The sequence below is a fragment of the Perissodus microlepis genome, chromosome 4, assembly GCF_051167445.1.
Source record: "Perissodus microlepis isolate ML-2025 ecotype Zambia chromosome 4, ASM5116744v1, whole genome shotgun sequence".
Lineage (NCBI taxonomy): Eukaryota > Metazoa > Chordata > Actinopteri > Cichliformes > Cichlidae > Perissodus > Perissodus microlepis.
Genome location: NC_140464.1, coordinates 5682865 through 5707534, shown reverse-complemented (window position 1 = coordinate 5707534; position 24670 = coordinate 5682865). Strand labels below are relative to the sequence as shown.

Genomic DNA, 24670 nt, shown 5'->3' with positions numbered 1-24670 from the left:
GGAATAATGATTTGTTCTGTTTTAATCCAATAAATTATATCATCCAGTGACGCTAAATAGAAGCTTCTGAGTCAAAACATTTTGCGTGTGATAGTGTGCTGTTTAATAGACACAATGAAACCTCATCCGCACACAGGAAGTTTTACCACTTCCCTTTTCGAGTTAGGTGACATTGCCAAAGAAAAAGTACACAATACCACCAAAAGCAGGGTGAAATATCGACAAGAACAAAGTGTTCAGATATTATATGTTTATTGTGCATAATAAAGCTCCATTTATAGTGAGAATAAAACACATATGGTATATTGGAACATTGTGCAAATACTTGAACTGACACATAAACTGCTGCAAAATGAATGCAGTAAAATTCATTTTGCTAACGATGTAGGTAAAATCATAATTAATGAGGGATAATAACATTTTAAATTAAGCTTGAGCCAGATTAGCAGAAACTTTTATATGATCTACAACAGACATGGCTACATAATGTCTTCATATCTAACTGGCTTTAGGGAATACAAATGCATACATCCATAAAGATCAAAATATTTATTAAATGTATTTGAATATATTAATCCAGTTTTCTGACATCTAGAACATTAAAACATTGCACAAATGATCCTATATGGAGAAATATTAGTGACGGATAAGGTATAGTCTAGAAATTGCAAGATGAAAGCAAAGAACGAATCCTTCACGTCGAAGCCGAGTCTCTTCTGGTTAGGTTTTCAAGTGAATCCTGAGATCTGTTTTCGGTCCTGAAAAACAGACAAACAGATAAATAACCAAACAAATCAATACATCACCCCCTTTGGCCCAGGTAGAAATAATCTTCCCTTTTAAGTCTTACCAAATTTGTAAGTGCGTGTTATTTTATGCCATACTTGAAGCTCTTGCGAGCAAAACTCTGGTTTTTCCATGAGCTTGATTTGTCCACAAACACGCCCATTTTTGACAGGATGGCCGGTGGAATAGGATGAGCGTTGCGTGACACATACAGCTTTTTCAGACTTGGATTAATAGGAGTTGGTTTATATTCCGTGCATGACTTTCCAGTCAGACTCGGAGCACATTGCACTTCCACTTTGTAGAACAGCTGGCCGTGCTGCAGAGGACAGAGATCGGTTGTAACTCCAGAAGTCAAAAGTGGCTCACATTCTCCCAACAGGTCATCGTCCCACTTGCTGTCCTCGTCCCAGACTTCAAATCTGAATTTGGTAATTGATGAGACATCCTGCGTGCCCAGGTCGATGACCGCGGCCCAGTGTGGGTTGTTGTTGTTATAAATGACAGGAGTACGCTGAGCCACTGTTCCAGCAAAGTGCACCTTCACATAGCCATCTGTAGCTGTGGTGTGGTCCCCCCACAGATCAGTGGCCCGCTGTACTGTTATGATGACCCGTGCCATACCTTTACGAGCTGGGCAGCAATCTTGGTTCACGGCAGGGTCATTGTGGCACTGGCAGACGCAGGAATCCCTCGAGTCACTCTTAATCCCAGCCTGACAGCGAGCGCTGCAGTTTCTCCACAGGCCTTTCTCCAGGATGTAATGGCTAATGGCAGAGCGCAGGTGTTTCCTGGCTTTGGCTGTGGTAGGAAGCAACTCATGAAGGGAATTTAAGGAGTATGAAATGATATCTGGATTTTTTGGTAGGGTTTCCAGCCATTCCTTGTAGGCAGCTGGATTTTTTTCCGCAGAGAAGAGAAGGTCTGTGTCTGTGGTATGCCCACCTTTTATATCTGTAAACCTGCAAAAGAGGGGACTATTTCAAACAGATGTGCCGAAATATTAGCTGAAAATATTAGCTGAAAATATTAGCGTGAGTTGTTAAAGGGTGAAAACAGATAAAATATTTCAGGTAAAGTGAAATCCTGTAGTTTAAAATAGACATACATGTGACTGAAAGTAGCCTGGCCAAGCTGGACAATGCAACATCACATAACCTCAGGAACGACTAAACAAAGGACTGGAGGTGTTCACTCGAGCTCCCGCCTTTCCCATTACTTATCTCAGTCCAATCAGTCATCGATGGGGGAATATTGGACAGGAAGTTTTGATGTTGTTGCTGATCAGAGTGTAATAAATGTTCTCTACCTGTCATTGAAGAGGTCGGAGAAAGAGTTCTTATTTTCCAACTTCTCTGAATCTTTCTGGCAGTGTTTTGTTTCGGCTTTTATTGTAGCTTTAATGCTTGCAGACGCCTCAGCTTCCAGACACAGCTCCACCTCCTCCAAGCTGAGTCCCTGCAGGCTGGCCTGACACTGCTTGATGCTGGTCACAGAGTCAATACTTCCTCCGAGCTTTACCTGGGATGATACATGAAAGACATTTAAACAAAAGTTTACTTCCTTTAACAATGCCAACTTTTATTGATTAGATACTGTGTTTAGATATTTTCCTTTACCTTTGTGATGTAATGGGTACCGAAGTTGTCAATCAGTTTGTAAAATCGTTGTTTGAATTCTGGGGCATAATATTTGGGAAGATTTTTCACTGCTTTCCGAAATTCTGTGTGCAGCTTTGGAGTATTTGACACTCGGTAGCTTGTTCACAGAGAGATGAAAGACAAGAAAAGACAGAAAGAGTATAAAACAAGCGTGTGACACGCATTTATTTCATAAAGGGTGGAGTTCTTACCTGTAGTACTCACACGACACACTCTGGCTAGTGAAGCTGAATTTGTCATTCTTTGTTTTCTCCATGGAGTACTCTGCCAGTTTAGAATTGGTACCAGCCAGCATAACAGAGCCACTTTTGTCATTTATTTCAACTTCTAGATCGGTCTTCCAGTTGTTTTCAACAGAGGAAACGCTGGAACTGACAAGAGACTCGCTGGATTTGTGAAGTTTAGTGGAAACTTTGGCGCTGCAGGACTGCTTTGCCCTCCAGTCCACCACTGTCAGGGGTAGCTTTTGCTTTATGTTCTCAAGATAAGGGTTGGTACACAGCATGCATGTTTTATCTTTGCGTTTCCACACATTCATGTTGAGCACGAAGGCTCCTTTACGTTCCATTTTGGTGATGTCGAAGCCTTCTCCGGCCAAATTGATGCCCGGAGCAAATTCTGCATCGGCGCACTGTTTCGGTGTTCCTTCTGTGCACGACTGAAATGTGCAGTGAGGGAGGGACAGCAGGAGGCCAGCACAGATCCAGATATTCACCTGAAACATGTTGCTGTTGATGTGGACGCTAAAAAACAAACAAACAAATGAAGGTTTTCAGTTAAATAGACATAAGTATGTTTATTAGTACACAAAGAGTTCCTTCCAGTTTTTAAATTCTAAACGAGACCTGATACGATATCAAATCTTCGCTTAAAGAAAATGAACACTAACAATGTAACTGCAATAAAACAGCACATGCAAATTAATGATAAATTCAAGAAATATTTTTCAAGACAGAGCATGAAAAATTTGTCTTACGTCTTCCGTTTTTGAAAAATTAACTAAACTTAAAATGCAAGTGCAGAGAAAAGAACAGCTACACTGACAAGATATCGAGTTTTTCCTTTTTAAACCAGAAGAACTCTGAGACTACAAACCTCCTCACTCTCTAGGCAGTATTTATTCTTTACGCTCACTGAGTCACAGCAGCAGTTGGGGAAACCTTGACTGAAACTCTCCAAATCAATCCAGAGCTTTCAGTCTCTCTAAAAATCCTGAATCAGAGACTCCTGTTTGTACACTGTTAAATCCCCAATATTTCAGTCAAGATAAACATCTATCATCTTTAATAATGCGTAAGCCCTCTTCAGATGTGTAATTGTGCACTCGGTCACTTCTCTAAGGCCTTTTTAAAGTATTTCAAAGTTGATTTTTCTTTTTTTTATAGCTTAGGGCATCTGAAGACTACAACAGCATTTGTTGTTGAAAAGTTCCAGTCAGATTTTTCTCCTACATAAAGCATATTTGGTGGCTTCAGACAAGATAGCGTTATTTTAATGTTGCTGGATGTTACTGGTGCTTTAGAAGTCTGCAGAGCCCCGTGGTTTAAAATCTTATCATCAAAGTGGATCAGTTTCACTTCTGACTGATTATATTACATCTTGCTTTGAGACTTCTTTTTTGTGGTGTACCTCAAAGCTCTATTTAAGTAAGGACCAATTGTTTTATTTCAGTACACTTCGACTTGCATTTAGTTTTAGAAAGTACTAAATATATAAATAAGGCTGGTACGTTTATAACAAGGTTACCTATGATGTTTTTTGGGGGTTGTTATTTTGGGGGGTAATATAAAACTTTTGATCTTTTAAGAGAAAACTAAGGATATAGATCTGACTTTGGCTCCAAAGATGTTAAATTTCAGAGCACCGAAAGTTTCCTTTAGCTAACTGAGAATGAAAGAACCCTTTTCATATTAGTCGGCCTCTCGGCTTTTGTGAGTAGTCTAACCAACATTTCCAGCATTTTAAAATGTTTCTTCACAATTGACTGGGAGTCAGTCTATCATTTGCCTAAGATTATTTTGAAATAGCACTTTTAAAAACTAATTGTTGTGTTGCTTGAGGTTTGCTAAGAGCCGATCCTGATTTTATTATTATCGTGGTTTTATTTGATACACATGGAACAACATTGATCGGCACAAGTATGTTCTATCCCAAAACTTTTTTGATGTTCTGGGCAAATTCTCCTGCAAAAATATAGAGAACTGTGTAAAGGTCTTGAGCTTCCCCTCATTTCTATATATTTTCTGTCCCTCTCTCCTGTTCGTCACGTGGTTAGCTCTCACATCACAAATTCCTCTACTGCTGTTAAATTTCTGATGCTTTTCAGTTAGTTTTACCTCCTTATAATGATGTGGATTTACTAACAAATCTTTTAAAGAACTCTTGTCTCTCTATTTTAGATAATGTTTGTCCTGTGAAAACCAGATTAGCTCCTGTTTCTAAGCCGTCCCCCTGGATAAATGACAGCATTTGCTGTTTAAAGCGTTCCTGCCGCAAAGTTGAGCGACTATGGAGGAAAACATTCCTCTCTTTCACTTAAAGGACCTTTTAGTTGCATTTAACACTTCAGTTCGTGATGCGCGGGCTGCCTATTTCTCAGACCTAGTATCAACGAGCAGAGGTAACCCCAAGGTACTTTTTGACACCATTAGTGATATTGTCGCTCCTGCTCCACCTGCTGTTTCAATTACTTCGAATTACCTCGAATGAAGATTGTGAAAATTTTCTTTCTTTCTTTGTTGAAAAAGTTCATAATGTCTGTCTTGTCTGCCCCAACTCCACCTAGGCCTGTTATTTTAGAAAGATTCTTACCTGTGTCTTTACCTGAGCTGGTCAAATTAGTTAATTCGATGAAAGCATCCTCCTGCTCTCTTGATATTTTACCTGGATCTTTGTTTAAAAATGTCTTTCAGTCTGTCGGTCCCTCTGTGCTTACAATTATCAATACCTCATTGGTTTCTGGTGAGGCCCCTGGTTATTGGTTCAAAAAAACCTAAGCTTGAACCTTGGTGACTCAGCTCTGACTTTGGACACTCATGCTAATTTGTTGGTTCGCTCCTGTTTTTATCATTTAAAAATATTGCTAAGCTGAGTCCCATTGTATCACGCTCAGAACTAGAAATGGTCATCCATGCATTTGTCTCATCTCGTTTGGATTATTGTAATTCTTTGTCCACGTGTTTATGTAAAGCCTCTGTGGATCATCTGCAGGTTGTTCAGAACGCTGCCGCAAAGCTTCTGACCAAGTCTTCTAAATACTCTCACGCTACACCTCTGCTGATCCAGTTGCACTGGCTTCCCATAAAATTGACTTTGCCATTCAGGGCTCTGCATGGACCTGCACCAACCTATATCAGAGATCTTTTACATCCGTACATCCCCAGCAGGTCCCTGAGGTCAAGTGATCAGGGCTTGCTGGTTGTCCAACATACGAGGCTGAAAACGAAAGGCGATAGAGCGTTTGTAACTGAGGCCCCCAGACTCTGGAACTCCCTTCCTTTGAGCCTGAGATCTGTGGACTCAGTGGTTTCATTTAAATAACAGCTTAAAACTCATCTTTTTAAACTTGCTTTTGGTTGATTTTTACTTTTATGTTTCAGCTTTTCTGTGAAGCACTTTGTGATTTTTATCTTGAAAGGTGCTATACAAATAAAATGTTACTTACTTACTTACAAGGAGCTAAATATACAGTTCTTCAGGCTTTCTGAAGGTCTTTCAAAGGTTTTCTTCGGACACTTGTTGCTTTCACAGTGGTTTTCAATCAGTAGTTGTACCACACCAGTTCCTAAGGAATATTTTTTTTTATTTCAACATCTGTTTTTGGCTTAAGTACTGCATTTCCATGTATGTCTGCACGGGCTTCAGTTTCATCTACTTATTATTTTCACAGCAAAATATAAAGAGGGGTCGGCCAAGACTTTTGCACAGTCAGACTGCAGATGTGATCAGACGTTATCTGTTGTGGCTCTCCTACCTTGTGGCATCCTCCTTACCCTTTGATCTCTTTTTTTTACTGCACTGGATTTTTTAAAAAGCAGAATTATTGTATTTTTTCCTCATTAAAGAGCTTTTGAGTCTCCAAACCTTCTATGACGACTCTGGTTTAGCATTTTTTGCGCTTAAACGAGCTCCGTGTTGCAATGGACTTGAGTTACACATAGCAACTCGCTGAACATTTAAATGCATTGCTTTCAAAGATGCAATATGACTAAACTCTACCACACGATTACTTCTGCTGCAGAACGCAGAATGATATGACCTCCTCCCCCCACCACACACACAAATACACATATTGCTGCGTACATTCAGTGAAGAAAAAGATTATATCGATGTCAGCACATAAGCAAAGACTCACCTTCAGCTTGATGGTTCACAGTGCAACTGTGAAACTGACAGCAGTTAGCAGGAATACCAGTGCTTAATGTATAAGAGTCACAAAAGCAGGGCATGGGGGTGGGGTGAGGGGGTGGGGTATGAAGTGACAGTGGTCTTTAAAAGAACAGAGAGGAAACAAACAGTGCTTTAATAGCTCTATCGGTCTTCAGCTTACCGAGTACAAGGGGGAGGAGACGATGGTCTACAGACACACTTGCACAAGTAGTGACAACTTAAAAGCTCGACTGGCTTTCCAGTCAGTGAGGAACCAGAGACCACAAACCTATCATTTCTCTGAAGTGGTGGGAGGGAGTGGTGGGTTCCTGAGAACCAAGGTTTCTTTACTTTGCACAAGTGGCGTGGTCTCACAAACGCTTATTATAGGAAACAGTTTAAGCAGCAAATACTGACAAAGAAACACACATAATCTGTAGAAAGAGAAAATGAGGCCTCATACAGCATAAGAGTATTTTGAAAAGACATTTTATTTTGCAGTAATTAAAAAAAGTAAATCTAAGTTGCACAAATATAAAAAAGAACAACTATTAAACAAAGGAAACCTATGAAATTCAACAGCACTGCATGAAAAATATCTAAATGTGAATCCTTTTCATTCTCTCACTACCTTAAGGAATGGGAGTCACGCTATATAAATGGCCGACAAAGCAACTAAAATGAATAAAACAGGCTAGCACGTGTTATAAGTGCCTCTACATAAGAAATAAAAATGAACACTTGCTAAAATAATGCATATATATGATTTTTAATTAAGCTTGGATTTCAGCTTTAATATGATCAGCTGCAGTGATCATAATGAGATAGCTCATGCTTTATTACCAGTGGGCAGAAGTATAACCTTTACTTTGAACTGCTAAAGATGTTGTCACACACATATTCACTGAAAACTAAAGATAAAAAAGATGTTTTCTGATTTTTTGTTCAGCCAGTTCTTTCTTCACAGATGTATTTGTTTTCTTTTATCATCAGTTGATAGTTTCATAGATCAGTTGGTGGGGGTGTGCTAATTGGTGATTCTAAATTGCACATAGGCATGAATGTGAATGCAAATGGCTCTGTGACAGACTGGCGACCTGTCCAGGGTGTAACATGCATCTTACTCTAAACCAGCTGGGATAGGCTCCAGCAGCCATGGATGAATGGATGGATTATCAGTAGATATTTAATATGGGATACATTGTTCATGATTAATTTTTCTTTCTTTCTAAAGCTTCAATACAGTCTCATCCAGGGCCAAGAATCTATAGTTTTTTAATTATTGTTATCATCAATATTGTGACATGTGGTTTAAACTAACATAAATAGAAATTTGCTGATACCTTATAGTCTTCATCACATCACACTATTATTACATCATACTTGGGACTCTCGGTAGTAATGCTCTGATTTTTCCATGAACTTGATTGGTTCACAAACACACCCATCTCTGACAGGATGGCCTCTGGAATAGGACGAGCATGACGGGACACATAGAACTTCTTCAGACTTGAATTCATAGGTGAAGGTTTATAGTCCGTGCACGACTTTCCGCTCAGACTTGGAGCGCACTGCACATCCAGTTTGTAGAAAAGTTGGCCGTGGTTCAGATTACAGAGATCCACTTTAACTCCAGCAGTCAGAAGTGGCTCACATGCTCCTAATAGGTCATCATCCCACTTGTTGTCCTCATCCCAAACTTCAAATCTCAGTTTAGCTGATGAAATATCCTCTGAGCCCAGGTCGACGACCATGCCCCAGTGTGGGTTGTTGTTGTTATAAATGACAGGAGAACGCCGGACTTCTAATTTGTTGAAAATCACCTTCACGTATCCATCTGTACCAGTGGTGTGGTCGCCCCACAGACCAGAGGCCCGCTGTATTGTTATGATGACCCGCGCCATTCCCTTACGAGCTGGGCAGCAATCTTGGTTCACGGCAGGGTCATTGTGGCACTGGCAGACGCAGGGATCCTGTGAGTTGGTTTTAATTCCAGCCTTACAGGGATCAGTGCAGTTTCTCCACAGGCCTTTCTCCAGGATGTAATGGCTAATGGCAGAGCGCAGGTTTTTTCTGACTTTGTTCGTGCTAGGTACTAACTCATGCAGAGAGTCCAGGGAATATGACACGATATCTGGGTTTTGTGGTAATGTGCTCAGCCATCCCTTGTAGGCTTCTGGATTTTTGTCCGCAGAGAAGAGAAGGTCTGGCTCTGTGGTATGACCACCTTTTATTTCTGTGAACCTGTGGAGGACAGAGTTGCTTGAACAGCTGCGACAGAAAGAAATCATAACAGCACTGGAGGAGTCAGTCTTTAAAGAGTTTAACTCTGAAGCCACCAGAAACAAGGCATAATATAGCTGTTAATTATTATGGTTTAGATATGGAAGAGCAAGTCTGACACCTCGCTGGGGTTAGAAGAGATAACAAATCAGAAATATCTGAGAAAACTTTTACATACCTGTCATTAAAGAGGCTGGAGAAGGCAGACTTACTGTCTGTCTGCTGTATATCCTTTTTGCAGTGTTTTGTTTGAGTGCTTATTGTAGCTTTAATACTTGCAGACGCTTCAACTTCGAGGCACATCTGCACCTCCTCGGCACTGAGCCCTTGAAGGCTGGCCTGGCACTGTCTGATGCTGGTGACAGACTCGATACTTCCCCCCAGTTTCACCTGGAGTCAAATATTCCAACACAATTTGCATGTGTTACTCAGAAATGATTGACAAAATTTTGCTGTGTTTCAGGTGCACTGTTGTTATTCTGGTTCACCTTGGTGATGTAGTGGGTCCCAAAGTCATCAATGAGTTTGTAAAACCGTTGTTTGGTTTCTGCGCTGTAGGTTTTGGGAAGTTTTGTCAGAGCTTTGCGAAATTCTCTGTGCAGCTTTGGAGCACTGGACACTCTGTAGCTGATTTCAGAACAACAATTAAACATCAGAATTGCATTTCAGCATTTTTATCTTGATGACAAAGAGACAGCGCATCAGAGCACTTATATTCTTACCTGTAGTACTCGCAGGACATGCTGTGGCTTGCGAAGCTGTACTTGTCATTCTTGGTTTTTTCCATGGAGTAACTCGAGAGATGAGAATTGGTACCAGCCAGCATCAGTGACGCACTTTTACTCCCCGCTTGAAGATCTAGATTTGCCTTCCAGTCGTTTTCAACAGAGGAGACGCTGGAACTGAGAAGAGACTCACTGGATTTGTGAAGTTTGGTGGAAACTTTGGCGCTGCAGGACTGCTTTGCCCTCCAGTCCACCACTGTCAGGGGTAGCTTTTGCTTTTTGTTCTCCAGGAAAGGGTTGGTACACAGCATGCATGTTTTATCTTTGCGTTTCCACTTGTTCATGTCGAGCACAAAGGTTCCTTTACGTTCCATTTTGGTGATATCAAAGCCCTCCCCGGCCAAATTGGCTCCCGGAGCAAATTCTGCATCAGTGCACTGTTTTGGTGTCCCTTCTGTGCACGACTGATACGTGCAGTGAGGGAGGGACAGCAGGAGGCCAGCACAGATCCAGATGTTTACGTGAAACATGTTGTTACTGAGCTGGAAATATTTATTTAATGAGCCTGTGTCATTGAAAGCTGAAAAAGAAAAAAGAATCAAGGTAAAAAAAAACAGACAAGTGAAACGGTTTTAAACAATGGTAGAAAACAAGATCTGAAGGCCATTTCTAACATCTTAAAACATCATACTTGTTTTCAGAAGTCCATCATGGTTTTCAGCTTTGAAATTAAACACTTGAATATTTACTTCTTTTTATTTTGAATACGTTCTGCTATCTTATTTAGCACAATATTACATTTTAATTAACTTCATTTATAGCCCACATAAGATGATGTCTTCTCAAAACAGTTAACTCTTCAGTTGAGGCTACTCACCTTGTCTCATGTGTTTTTGCTGCACGCCAGCATCAGACTGAGAGCATCAGTGCCAGAATGTCACCTTATAAAGACAAAGAAAAAAGGCTGAACATAACTGATGGTGTTACTTTGTGAGAAAAAACAAATACAAGTAGGGGGTTTAGGCTGGTCTAACAGTTGCCACAAAATGAACCTGTTATTTTTCTCATGTGGTTGTGGACACCGATCAAAGGTGAGAAGAAAACATTGTATGTGTTGCAACTCTTTTAATAGTTAACAGCTTTAAAACTAACACCAGCTCCTCAGAATGGAGACAGATGGTTTTTGGGCTGTGATATGAACTGAGTTAAAGAGTCTAGCTGATGAAGGTGTAATTATAATGAGTTCCAAAGACGAGGTGCAGCACAGCTTAAGGCTCGGGCACTGACAGTGTCAAGTTTGAAGTGAGGCGTCAGGAAAGCAGATGAACCTGAGCGAAATGCAGAGGAAGGGGTGCAGGGTTGAAGGAGGTTTAAAAGACATAGGGGTGCCAAGTCAGTGAGAGGTTTCAAGTCACACTGGGCAACAGTCTTGGTGCCACGTTGAGTGGAAGCTGGATGAGAATGGGAGTAATATTGTCTGTAGTCTTGGTTTGAGTGATGACGCTTGCTGCAGAGTTCTGTACCATGTGGAGAAAACTATGGCGTTATTTTGGGAGGCCAGAGAGAATGGCATTCCAGTATTCCAAAGAACAGGTGATCAAAGCATGAACTAGAAAGGAAAAGATATGAAGTCCTGAAAAGTTACAAAGATGGAGAGATCTCACTGATAGAGAGTATTCTCCAAAATGACTCAAAGACTTCTGACACTATGTGAATTTTGTACCTGATATCCATCCATAGAACTTCACTTTTATTGCCAGTGGAATTTTAGCTGATTGACTGTGACCCAACTGATGATGGCCTGTAGGAAGGAGGTGAGGACGGGAGGGGGAAGTTCTGGGTTTAGTAGAATAGTACATTTGTGTGTCGTCTGCATAAAAATGTATACCAAAAGGATGGAAGACATCCTTTTGGTATACATTTTTCTGTCAGTTTTCTGTCAGACAGGTAGGATGTAAACCACTTTAAGTGCTGTGTACTTATTTTCAGATGTTCTAACAAAAGAGCTTCAGTGCTGCTTGTCAAAACCAGCACTGAAGTCAAGAACGATGAAGATGGTGAGAAAGCCAGCATTGAATGTGAGCTGGAGGTCACTGGTGATTTTAACAGGAGCTGGTTCAGTACTGTGTCGAGAATGAAAACCAGACTGAAATGACTCATAAAGGTTTACTACTGATGCTACTGTATGAATGTTAAAGATAAATGGGAGGTTGGAAATGGGCCGATAGTTGGTGAGGTTCAATTTTTGTAGTTATGATCGGTTACAGTGTAGGAAGATAGTCTTTGATCAAGGCAGTTGGAAGGGCATCCAGTCAGCACCCTGGACAGGTTGCCAGTTTGTTGAAGGGCTAACGCATGGACAGAAAACCATTCATACTCACATTCGTACCCACGGCCAAATTTGAACGACCAGTTGACCTAATACATGCATGGGTTCGGACTGTGGGAGGATGCCAGAGCACCCGCACAGGTGGGGAAAACACAGAAAGCCCCCATCCAGTCAATGGATTCGAACCCAGAGTCTTGTTGCAGTGGTGCTAACCAATATAACACCATGCTTCACATATATTCTTAAGAACGAATAAATAATTACTATTCTCAACTCTAGACCAGGAATTTTACACTAAGAAACCAGCTTCAGTCTTCCGATGATATGTCGAATGTTTTTTCCCTATAACGGAATTTGTTTCCTCATACCTAGATTTATTATGATTAAAATAAATCATAATACTATTAATACCATGTCAGTAAGAATAAGAGGAATTTACTTTTTCATTATTACAGTCTTTATTTACGACAACTTATTTGCATATCCCACAATCAGAAAGAGAAAAATCAGAAAGATATATATTTTAAAATATTTCTTACTAGTGGGATCTCACAAATATAAAAAATAATTTTTAAATCTGTATTCAGGTTAAGAATATATTATTTTTTATTCTACTGAAGGTAGTTCAATGAAGCAGAAAAGAACCAAAAGTTAAAAATCTGATTATAATTTGAAACCAAAAATATTTTAAGATCAGATTTGTTCAAGTCTGTTGTTCCGTCTATCTTTGCTTTTCAAATAAAGTCAGCTGAATTAAGGAGCATGAAAAGTGCTTCTGCAGAGCTTCAGTAGCCCCAGATTTTCAGGCTCACTAATTTGGTCAGTAGCCTAAATGCATACTCTAAAGTCGAAACTACTCACCTTCTCTTGTGTACTCTTGCTTCACACCTGCATCAGACTGTGAGCATCAGTATCAGTGTACTGTGTTTTAAAGACAAACAAGAATGATTGAACATAACTAATGGGGTCGTGTTGTGGAAAAAGAAGTAGGGGGCTGGTTTAACAGTTTGTGACCACAAACTAAACCTGCTATTTGTCTCATGTGCTTGTGAACAACGGGCACAGGTGTGAAAATATTATGCTTTATTTCTTGCAACTGTTTTCCCATGTACAAAATGTTTATCAAACCAGTATCTGATTGATATTAACTGAGAATAAGTTGGATGCAAGGTAATAGAAAACAGAATAAAATCAGTGCGAAGGTCAAGTGTTAAACAGATGTTCAGACAGAAGCGGAACTGGGTGAAACATAAAGAATTGTAATTAATAAGTCATATTGTTTCTCTCAATTCTGCATTTCGTCAGAAAAGAGTCATTGTGAAACCTGGACCACATGATTAACATCGCATGTGGCCTGCACAGAGGTGGGGTTGTAGTTGCTACATGCCACAAGGTGGTCACAGTAGAGTGGGTTGAGAGGTAAGGGGTGGTGTAAATTGTTCAGATCTTCCACGGTTCTCGATCATGAGGGCTTTACAGGACATCACCTGCTCCTGAGAACTCAAAGTATATCCTTTAATTTTGTGCAGTAATAATAGCAAAGTTGGCCCAATGATGACAGTAGGCTGGAGGCTATCCCAGCTGTCAAAAGGCAGGATACGGCCTGGAGAGGTTGTCAGTTTGCTGCAGATAGAAAACTATTCACACCTTCGGTGGCTGTACTCAGGGGGTAGAGTAAGTCAACAGCAGGCCTAACTATCAGAAGGCTGGTCCCTGGCTGCTCCAGTCTGCATGTCAAATATCCTTGGGCAAGACATTAACCCCAGATTACCGTCCGATAATTCCATCGGACTATGAATGCGTGTTATTGTTAGATCAAAAGCACTTAAGCATATAGGAAAAAAGTGCTTGTATGAATGGGTGAATGAGGCATGTTGCATAAAGTGTTGTTCCACAGTTCTCGAGAAAGTAAAGTTATCTTTCCTACTGACACAGTAATACCTATTTTCATTTTTTTTCACAAAGTTTGTTCTACATTCCAAAATACAAGGTTGTATAACCTATTGATGATAATTATGTACATTATTTTATATTATTCTAGAATTATGTATCAGCAAACTGAGCATCATAATGGGGCAGAAGGGTGACTGAAGTGACATTGGAGATGGCATGGTTGTTGGTGCTTAAATATCCTTGAAATCCTTGGTGATGCCACAAGTCAAAAGAGAGCTTTCAACAGATAGAAAGGTAAAAGTAACTTAAACACTGACTTGTTGCAATGAAGGTATGTAGAAGATAATCTCTGATCTTTGAAGATCATCTGCCAATTAAGAAAAGGAATCTGAGGCTACAATTCATACAGGCTAACCTCCTGCTGATGGTGTAATATCAGGATATTTTCTTGGCACACTCCAGGCACTCATCTCAAACAGGTCAATGACAATGAGTTCATTGAACTGAAATGGCATCGATAGTCAGCATATTTCAATCCAAAAGAAGACCTTTGGAATGTGGTGGAATGGGAAATTTGCATCATTAATCTGCTCGTTGACAAATTTGCAAAAATTGTGTCATAGTATTTCATCAGTATAGACCAAATCGTCCCATGCGTCCCATACCTTATTGAATCTTTGTTATCAACGCAGCTCTGAAGGAAAAAAGGGGTCCAACCCCAAGCAAGCAAAGTGCAAATGTTCCATTACATTTTCCATATGTATGTATGAAAAAAAAATATATGTACATATGTATTTATACATAACAGGACATGTGAAACATATGTAAGTATGTAACCGCAGTTCATTTTGAATGAGATGGCACCACTCTGAGTCATGGTGCTTACCACAACAGCTATTTATGAATATGTACACACCCTTAACCTCGGTGAAAGATGCTACACAGGGTTAGGTCGCCTCGTCAGGCGTTAAAGCCAGATGCAAGTGGGTTGAAAGCCACCTAGAGTGAAGCAATGGCATCATTCCCAGCCTACATGCTGCATTAGGCCCATTTAACTTTTTCTTCTTTCGGCTGCTCGATTTAGTCATTACAAACTGTTTCAATTAACATCAAGACTAAAATAAAAATTTGAAGATACCTTTTTGTCAAGTGTTGTGTGAAGTGGGCAGGATTGGAGGACCCAAAATGACAAAAAGCAGTTTTATTGCTGTACTATAGAAATACAAAACTAAACTGGAAGGTATTGGAAACTAGACAACCAGGCAGAACACACAGCTGAGAGTAAGGGATATTGGGAGGTGGGACAGACCCTAAATACATGAGGGAATAAGGGCAAAGAAGAAACACCTGGGGAACACGGCTGGCAACAATCTAGCAGACGACACAGGGGGCCGCTAAACTGAACATGATGCACACCAGACAGGAGACTATCAAAGTAAAACAAGAATCACGCACACTGAGACGCAGACTGACAGAACCGGAGGGAGCAAGGGACAGAGAGACACACACATAGAAACACGAGTGGGAAAGTAGAGAACCTGGCAAACATGAAGACAAGCCTGAATTAATGGGGGCAAAGCTGAGGGAAGGACACAGAGACAAGACAAAGTCATCAACGGGACCATATACGTACCAAGACAACCTAAACTAAGAATACTGAATAAATTCAAGAGAGTAAGCAAACTAAACTAAAAAACATAAGATACAAGGCAACTATAATGAATAAACAAGACTCAAAACTGTATTAACTGAAAACACTGGGTCAACGACCCAGGTATCCTAACACTTAACTACTTAGCGAAGCCAATTTTCTTCACTGCATCACACTATTATTACATCATACTTGGGACTCTCGGCAGCAACACTCTGATTTTTCCATGAACTTGATTTGTCCACAAACACACCCATCTCTGACAGGATGGCCTCTGGAATAGGACGAGCATGACGGGACACATAGAACTTCTTCAGACTTGAATTCATAGGTGAAGGTTTATAGTCCGTGCACGACTTTCCGCTCAGACTTGGAGCGCACTGCACATCCACTTTGTAGAACAGTTGGCCGTGGTTCAGATTACAGAGATCCACTTTAACTCCAGCAGTCAGAAGTGGCTCACATGCTCCTAATAGGTCATCATCCCACTTGTTGTCCTCATCCCAAACTTCAAATCTCAGTTTAGCTGATGAAATATCCTCTGAGCCCAGGTCGACGACCATGCCCCAGTGTGGGTTGTTGTTGTTATAAATGACAGGAGAACGCCGGACTTCTAATTTGTTGAAAATCACCTTCACGTATCCATCTGTACCAGTGGTGTGGTCGCCCCACAGACCAGAAGCCCGCTGTATTGTTATGATGACCCGCGCCATTCCCTTACGAACAGGGCAGCAGTCTTGGTTCTTGGCAGGGTCACTGTGGCACTGGCAGACGCAGGGATCCCTCGAGTCAGTTCTAATTCCAGCCTTACAGCGATCAGTGCAGTTTCTCCACAGGCCTTTCTCCAGGATGTAATGGCTAATGGCAGAGCGCAGGTTTTTTCTGACTTTGTTCGTGCTAGGTACTAACTCATGCAGAGAGTCCAGGGAATATGACACGATATCTGGGTTTTGTGGTAATGTGCTCAGCCATCCCTTGTAGGCTTCTGGATTTTTGTCCGCAGAGAAGAGAAGGTCTGGCTCTGTGGTATGACCACCTTTTATTTCTGTGAACCTGTGAAGGACAGAGTTGCTTGAACAGCTGCGACAGAAAGAAATCATAACAGCACTGGAGGAGTCAGTCTTTAAAGAGTTTAACTCTGAAGCCACCAGAAACAAGGCATTATATAGCTGTTAATTATTATGGTTTAGATATGGAAGAGCAAGTCTGACACCTCGCTGGGGTTAGAAGAGATAACAAATCAGAAATATTTGAGAAAACTTTTACATACCTGTCATTAAAGAGGCTGGAGAAGGCAGACTTACTGTCTGTCTGCTGTATATCCTTTTTGCAGTGTTTTGCTTCAGTACTTATTTTTTTATCTTTAATACTTGCAGACGCTTCAACTTCGAGGCACATCTGCACCTCCTCGGCACTGAGCCCTTGAAGGCTGGCCTGGCACTGTCTGATGCTGGTGACAGACTCGATACTTCCCCCCAGTTTCACCTGGAGTCAAATATTCCAACACAATTTGCATGTGTTACTCAGAAATGATTGACAAAATTTTGCTGTGTTTCAGGTGCACTGTTGTTATTCTGGTTCACCTTGGTGATGTAGTGGGTCCCAAAGTCATCAATGAGTTTGTAAAACCGTTGTTTGGTTTCTGCGCTGTAGGTTTTGGGAAGTTTTGTCAGAGCTTTGCGAAATTCTCTGTGCAGCTTTGGAGCACTGGACACTCTGTAGCTGATTTCAGAACAACAATTAAACATCAGAATTGCATTTCAGCATTTTTATCTTGATGACAAAGAGACAGCGCATCAGAGCACTTATATTCTTACCTGTAGTACTCGCAGGACATGCTGTGGCTTGCGAAGCTGTACTTGTCATTCTTGGTTTTCTTCATGGAGTAACTCGAGAGATGAGAATTGGTACCACCCAGCATCAGTGACGCACTTTTACTCCCCGCTTGAAGATCTAGATTCACCTTCCTGTTGTTTTCAACAGAGGAGACGCTGGAACCGAGAAGAGACTCGCTGGATTTGTGAAGTTTGGTGGAAACTTTGGCGCTGCAGGACTGCTTTGCCCTCCAGTCCACCACTGTCAGGGGTAGCTTTTGCTTTTTATTCTCCAGGAAAGGGTTGGTACACAGCATGCATGTTTTATCTTTACGTTTCCACTTGTTCATGTCGAGCACAAAGGCTCCTTTACGTTCCATTTTGGTGATATCAAAGCCCTCCCCGGCCAAATTGATGCCCGGAGTAAATTCTGCATCTATACACTGTTTCGGTGTCCCTTCTGTGCACGACTGATACGTGCAGTGAGGGAGGGACAGCAGGAGGCCAGCACAGATCCAGATATTCACGTGAAACATGTTGCTACTGAGCTGGAAATATTTATTTAAAGCCTGTGTTATTGAAAGCTGAAAAGGAAACAATTTAAGGTGAAAAACAGAGAAGTGAAGCAGTTCTGCAGTATATACTACGTTCTGTTATTTCTAACTTCTTTAAACAACATACTTGTGCTTAATGTCAATGATGGTTTTCACCTGTCAAATTAAATGCTTCAATATTCATTTTTATTTTTAATATAATTGAAAATTTCAACTTCTGGGCGTCTGTATTCATATCCCCTACAAGGTGATCATGAGTACAAAGACGAAGCACAACAGAGCTAAAGGTCCGAGATCCAATGGTGCCATGTTTCAAGCGAGGACTCATTAGAGCAGCTGAAGCTCAGCGAAAAGCACAAAGTGACGTATGGGAGAAGGAGATCCAGATGATATGGGGATGCCTATTCACTGAGAGCTTTGAAGGTGAGTAGCGAAATCTTGTATTGAGCAGCAGTCTTGGTTCTACATTAAAGAATGGGAGGCAGTTAAGCTGAATGAGAATGAGTGCAATATAATCAGTAGATTTGGTTTGTTTTGTATAAATAATAAATTTTTTTACCTGAATATAGATAAAAAAAAACCCCAAAAGATTTATACAAATATAATCTTTAAAAAAAAAAAAAAATCTGTACTGAGGTTATGAAGATATTATTTCAGAATCTACTGAAGGTATTTTAATGAAGTAGAAAAGAACCAGAAGTTAAAATATTTTGATTTCAAATTATAATCAGATTTTTAACATCAGATTTGTACCTTAAAAAAAACATTGTTACTTCTTTTTTAAAACAAAGTTGGATAAATTTAAAGAGCACGAAAAGTGTCCCTGCAGAGTTTCAGTAACCACAGATTTTCAGGCTCACTAATTTGGTCAGTAGCCTAAATGCATACTCTAAAGTTGAGACTACTCATCTTTTCTTTTGTGCTCTTGTTTCACAAGTGCATCAGACTGTGAGCATCAGTATTCGTATACCGTTTTAAAGACCAACAAGAAAGATTGAAGATAAATGATGAGGTCATACTGTTGGGAAAAAAAACTAGGGGTCTGGTTTAACAGTTTATTACCACGAAATAAACCTGCTATTTGTCTTGTGTGTTTGTGGACACTGGCCACAGGTGAGAGGAAATGATGCTTCATTTCTTGCAACTGGTTTCCCACATACAAAATTTTTATCAAACTAATATCTGCTTGACATTAACTGTGAATACATTTGACACAAGGTAATAGAAAACAGAATAAAATCAGTGTAAAGGTCAAGTGTTAAACAGATATTCAGACAGAAGTGGAACTGAGGGAAACATAAGGAAATTTAAAAAAAAAATTAGTCACGTTGTTCTTTCCATTGCATTTCTTCAGAAATGAGTCATAGTGAAACCTGGACCACATGATTTGCATCGCATGTGGCCTGCACAGAGGTGGGATTGTAGTTGCTACATGTCACAGGATGGCTGCAGAGGTAAGGGGTGGTGTAAATTGTTCAGCTCTTCCACAGTTCTCATTAATGAGAGGTTTACAGGACATCACCTACTCCCTTCAAGTACTCCTCAGAACTCCAAGTTGGTCCTTTATCTTTGTGCAGTAATAATAGCATAGTTGGCCTGATGATGACAGTTCAGCCCTCATATAAAGTTGTCTGACAACTCAGGAGTGCAACACTTGAAACAGTTTATAATACACTGTATGCAAGTACACCTGCTGATCTGTGAAACCACTTTTACATTTCTTAGGTGATTTATACTATTTAGCTGTGGGGTTTTTTTGTTTTGTTTTTTTTAATTTTTATTCCATATTATAGGCTCATGCCTATCCCAACTGTCATGTGGCAAAGGCCAGTGTACAGCCCGGAGAGGTTACCAGTTTGTTGCAGTGCTACAAAACAGAGGGGAAACCATTTATGCTCTTATTCACACCTGGCGTGGCTGCAATTGAGGGGATGGAGCAGGTCATTTGGTAGCTCCAGTCTTCATGCCAAATATCCTTGGACAAGATACTAGCCTCAAGTTACTCCTGGATGCATGCATCAAAGCATGAACTTGTGTGAATGTTAGACAGAAAGCACTTAAGCATATAGAATCAGTGGGTTTACCTATTGTTACGCCTCCTCGAGGGCAGGAGGGGGTAATACAGCAACTCCAGAAACCCAGTACACGTGTTATATGTTGAGACAAGTTTAATGGCAGCTTTCACACAAAAAACAATGACCCAAAAAATGTGGGGGAGAAAGGGACAGTTAGGTTGCGCCAGAAAAAACACCAAAAAAGACAAAACCAAAACTTAGCCGAGCTCTTACCCTCGAAAAACAAGGAGGGAAAAAAGTCCTAATCCTCAACTCAAAACAAGCTCAAAAATTACATGGGTGGCACCAACCAACTTACCTAATGTTTCTAACAGTAAAGATTCTACTAAGTAAGTGTATGGGGTCCACAGACTTACCTACTCCTCTTTACTCCCACCACAACCTTCTAACAAAAGAAATGCACCAGAGAAGCTCTACACATGTGCCAAACAATTCCAAACAAGGAATAGAGACACGCCTCCAGCCACAGGTGAGTTTCCTTATCATGGTGTGGACTCCAGGTTTGTCCATTCAAAGCCTCTTTCCCCTAATTAACTGGAGATCCCCAAATTGACACCAGCCTGCAGTCTGTGTACCTGGGGAAATGGCGAGCAAAGGGAGAGGGAAAGAAAACATGCAACCTGCAGACACGCACAACTATCAATCAGAAATCATTCATCAAAGAGAATAATGTTTCACACATCAATAACTATTTACATTGTTTGCACAAAGTTTGTTCTGGATTTCTCTAAAATACTGGGATATATAACTTATTATTGTAATATTATTACTGAAGGATAACAGGTTTCTTCTATGTATTTAATACACTTGTTACTAGTGGCATACAATAACAAATTGTCATTTTTAAATCTATACTCAGGCTACAAATTTTCCATATGTGTGTATGAATTTTTTTTTTTTTTTTTTTTTACATATTTATACATTATGGGATATGGGAGCCATATATAATTATGTAACGGCAGTTGACTTTGAGTGGGACGGCACCAAAATTGTGTCATAGTATTTCATCAGTATAGACCAAAACTCTAAGGAATGTGTCCAATACCTTGTTGAATCTTTGTTATCAACACAGTTCTGAAGGGAAAAAGGGGTCCAACCCCAAGCAAGCAAAGTGCAAAATTTTCACTACATTTTCCATATTTATTTATGAAAAATATATATACATATGTATTTATACATAATAGGACATGTGAACCATATGTAAGTTTGTAACCGCAGTTATATGTACACACCCTTAGCCTTGGTGCAAGATGCTACCCAGACATAGCCTCCCTAGCCAGGCGTTAAAGCCAGATGCAAGTGGGTTAAAAGCCACCTAGAGTGAAGTAATGACATCAGTCTGAGCCATCAGAACTGCATGTGGCTCATAGTGCAGGAGTCATGTTTGTTCACACTTCACTGAATAAACTGCTGTATGCCACACTGTTGCGCAAATCTTTAAGAAGGAAGCATCTCGTCATAAAGCTAAAGAGGTAGTAGGACCTTGCGCAGAGTGCCTACATGTCTGCATTATGCCAATAGGCTTTTTTGACACGTAAGTTTAACTTCTTCTACTTTCAGCTGCTACCTTTCAGAGTCATTACAAGAAATTTCAAAAACATCAGGACTAAAATAAAGCTGTTGATAACTTATCGTCTTAGCGAAGCCAATTTTCTTCACCGCATCACACTAATATTACATCATATTTGGGACTCTCGGCAGCAACACTCTGATTTTTCCATGAACTTGATTTGTCCACAAACACACCCATCTCTGACAGGATGGCCTCTGGAATAGGACGAGCATGACGGGACACATAGAATTTCTTCAGACTTGAATTCATAGGTGAAGGTTTATAGTCCGTGCACGACTTTCCGCTCAGACTTGGAGCGCACTGCACATCCAGTTTGTAGAACAGTTGGCCGTGGTTCAGATTACAGAGATCCACTTTAACTCCAGCAGTCAGAAGTGGCTCACATGCTCCTAATAGGTCATCATCCCACTTGTTGTCCTCATCCCAAACTTCAAATCTCAGTTTAGCTGATGAAATATCCTCTGAGCCCAGGTCGACGACCATGCCCCAGTGTGGGTTGTTGTTGTTATAAATGACAGGAGAACGCCGGACTTCTAATTTGTTGAAAATCACCTTCACGTATCCATCTGTACCAGTGGTGTGGTCGCCCCACAGACCAGAGGCCCGCTGTATTGTTATGATGACCCGCGCCATTCCCTTACGAACAGGGCAGCAGTCTTGGTTCACGGCAGGGTCATTGTGGCACTGGCAGACGCAGGGATCCCTCGAGTCGGTTCTAATTCCAGCCTTACAGCGATCAGTGCAGTTTCTCCACAGGCCTTTCTCCAGGATGTAATGGCTAATGGCAGAGCGCAGGTTTTTTCTGACTTTGCTCGTGCTAGGTACTAACTCATGCAGAGAGTCCAGGGAATATGACACGATATCTGGGTTTTGTGGTAATGTGCTCAGCCATCCCTTGTAGGCTTCTGGATTTTTGTCCGCAGAGAAGAGAAGGTCTGGCTCTGTGGTATGACCACCTTTTATTTCTGTGAACCTGTGGAGGACAGAGTTGCTTGAACAGCTGCGACAGAAAGAAATCATAACAGCACTGGAGGAGTCAGTCTTTAAAGAGTTTAACTCTGAAGCCACCAGATACAAGGCATTATATAGCTGTTAATTATTATGGTTTAGATATGGAAGAGCAAGTCTGACACCTCGCTGGGGTTAGAAGAGATAACAAATCAGAAATATTTGAGAAAACTTTTACATACCTGTCATTAAAGAGGCTGGAGAAGGCAGACTTACTATCTGTCTGCTGTATATCCTTTTTGCAGTGTTTTGCTTCAGTACTTATTTTTTTATCTTTAATACTTGCAGACGCTTCAACTTCGAGGCACATCTGCACCTCCTCGGCACTGAGCCCTTGAAGGCTGGCCTGGCACTGTCTGATGCTGGTGACAGACTCGATACTTCCCCCCAGTTTCACCTGGAGTCAAATATTCCAACACAATTTGCATGTGTTACTCAGAAATGACTGACAAAATTTTGCTGTGTTTCAGGTGCACTGTTGTTATTCTGGTTCACCTTGGTGATGTAGTGGGTCCCAAAGTCATCAATGAGTTTGTAAAACCGTTGTTTGGTTTCTGCACTGTAGGTTTTGGGAAGTTTTGTCAGAGCTTTGCGAAATTCTCTGTGCAGCTTTGGAGCACTGGACACTCTGTAGCTGATTTCAGAACAACAATTAAACATCAGAATTGCATTTCAGCATTTTTATCTTGATGACAAAGAGACAGCGCATCAGAGCACTTATATTCTTACCTGTAGTACTCGCAGGACATGCTGTGGCTTGCGAAGCTGTACTTGTCATTCTTGGTTTTTTCCATGGAGTAACTCGAGAGATGAGAATTGGTACCACCCAGCATCAGTGACGCACTTTTACTCCCCGCTTGAAGATCTAGATTCACCTTCCAGTTGTTTTCAACAGAGGAGACACTGGAACCGAGAAGAGACTCGCTGGATTTGTGAAGTTTGGTGGAAACTTTGGCGCTGCAGGACTGCTTTGCCCTCCAGTCCACCACTGTCAGGGGTAGCTTTTGCTTTTTGTTCTCCAGGAAAGGGTTGGTACACAGCATGCATGTTTTATCTTTACGTTTCCACTGATTCATGTCGAGCACAAAGGCTCCTTTACGTTCCATTTTGGTGATATCAAAGCCCTCCCCGGCCAAATTGGCTCCCGGAGCAAATTCTGCATCTATACACTGTTTCGGTGTCCCTTCTGTGCACGACTGATACGTGCAGTGAGGGAGGGACAGCAGGAGGCCAGCACAGATCCAGATATTCACGTGAAACATGTTGCTACTGAGCTGGAAATATTTATTTAATGAGCCTGTGTCATTGAAAGCTGAAAAAGAAACAATTTCAGGTAAATAAACAGACACGTGAAGCAGTTCTGTAGTATATAGTAAGTTCTGAAAGACCACATATCATTTGTGGTTAAACTCAATCACGGTTTTGATTTGTCTAAACCCGAAAGATGTCTATTAATTTTAAGATTTTTGCCATCTTATTTAGTAAAATAAGCCCCAGAATTAGATTTTTTTCCTTAGCACTTTGAAAAATTTTCAAAAAAGCCCCCCAAAATGGATCAAGCAACTCTACAGGTAAGACTACTCACTTTCTGTTGTGTGTTCTCGCTGCACATACGCATCAGACTGAGCAGCAGTGTCACGATATAATCTTTTATATGCAAAGAACAAAGGATGAACACAGTGGGGTAGCAGAGGTGTGAAAAGCAAGTATGCAGGCGGTCTGAATGACACTAAGCGAACCTGTTATTTTTCTCATGTGATCATGGAAAGTATTTTAGCATGTCTTTTTCTTCTTTGTTTATCAAACTAAAATCAGCTTGACAGTAACTGAGAACAAACTAGACATGAGGTTACAAAAAACCTACAATAACATGGTCAATCAAAAGTGTGATCGGGTAAAAGATAAATTATTTTTTTTAAAAGTCAAGCTCCTTTCTCATTTTCTTTTTTT

The 24670-nt window shown here is 40.7% G+C and overlaps 4 protein-coding genes across 6 annotated transcripts; all 4 read right to left on the bottom strand.

The window, feature by feature from the left end:
- Positions 1-50: 50 nt before the first annotated feature.
- On the bottom strand, positions 51-6895 carry LOC146388124 (perforin-1-like). 3 transcript variants are annotated; one of them, XM_084925233.1, is made up of 7 exons: positions 6802-6895; positions 6120-6231; positions 2639-3190; positions 2406-2544; positions 2096-2307; positions 851-1748; positions 51-758 (listed from the first exon to the last, which is right to left on the bottom strand). In XM_084925233.1, exons 1-6 carry the CDS (start codon positions 6893-6895, stop codon positions 869-871), a joined length of 1989 nt encoding a protein of 662 aa, XP_084781359.1. In that variant the 3' UTR covers positions 51-758; positions 851-868. The 3 variants fall into 3 exon arrangements, with proteins under 3 accessions (XP_084781359.1, XP_084781357.1, XP_084781358.1); XM_084925231.1 differs by lacking the exon at positions 6120-6231 and having other exon boundaries at positions 6802-6865; XM_084925232.1 differs by lacking the exon at positions 6802-6895 and having other exon boundaries at positions 6112-6782.
- Positions 6896-7319: 424 nt separating this feature from the next.
- On the bottom strand, positions 7320-10770 carry LOC146388123 (perforin-1-like). The gene is made up of 5 exons (XM_084925230.1): positions 10701-10770; positions 9821-10403; positions 9587-9725; positions 9277-9488; positions 7320-9059 (listed from the first exon to the last, which is right to left on the bottom strand). Exons 1-5 carry the CDS (start codon positions 10708-10710, stop codon positions 8177-8179), a joined length of 1827 nt encoding a protein of 608 aa, XP_084781356.1. The 5' UTR covers positions 10711-10770; the 3' UTR covers positions 7320-8176.
- A 4523-nt stretch (positions 10771-15293) lies between these two features.
- On the bottom strand, positions 15294-18073 carry LOC146388122 (perforin-1-like). The gene is made up of 4 exons (XM_084924765.1): positions 17514-18073; positions 17280-17418; positions 16967-17181; positions 15294-16749 (listed from the first exon to the last, which is right to left on the bottom strand). The coding sequence occupies exons 1-4, from the start codon at positions 18044-18046 to the stop codon at positions 15867-15869; spliced, it is 1770 nt and encodes a 589-aa protein (XP_084780891.1). The 5' UTR covers positions 18047-18073; the 3' UTR covers positions 15294-15866.
- A 1039-nt stretch (positions 18074-19112) lies between these two features.
- Positions 19113-24350, bottom strand: LOC146388121 (perforin-1-like). Its single transcript, XM_084925228.1, has 5 exons — positions 24306-24350; positions 23450-24032; positions 23216-23354; positions 22903-23117; positions 19113-22685 (listed from the first exon to the last, which is right to left on the bottom strand). Exons 2-5 carry the CDS (start codon positions 23980-23982, stop codon positions 21803-21805), a joined length of 1770 nt encoding a protein of 589 aa, XP_084781354.1. The 5' UTR covers positions 23983-24032; positions 24306-24350; the 3' UTR covers positions 19113-21802.
- Positions 24351-24670: the final 320 nt, after the last annotated feature.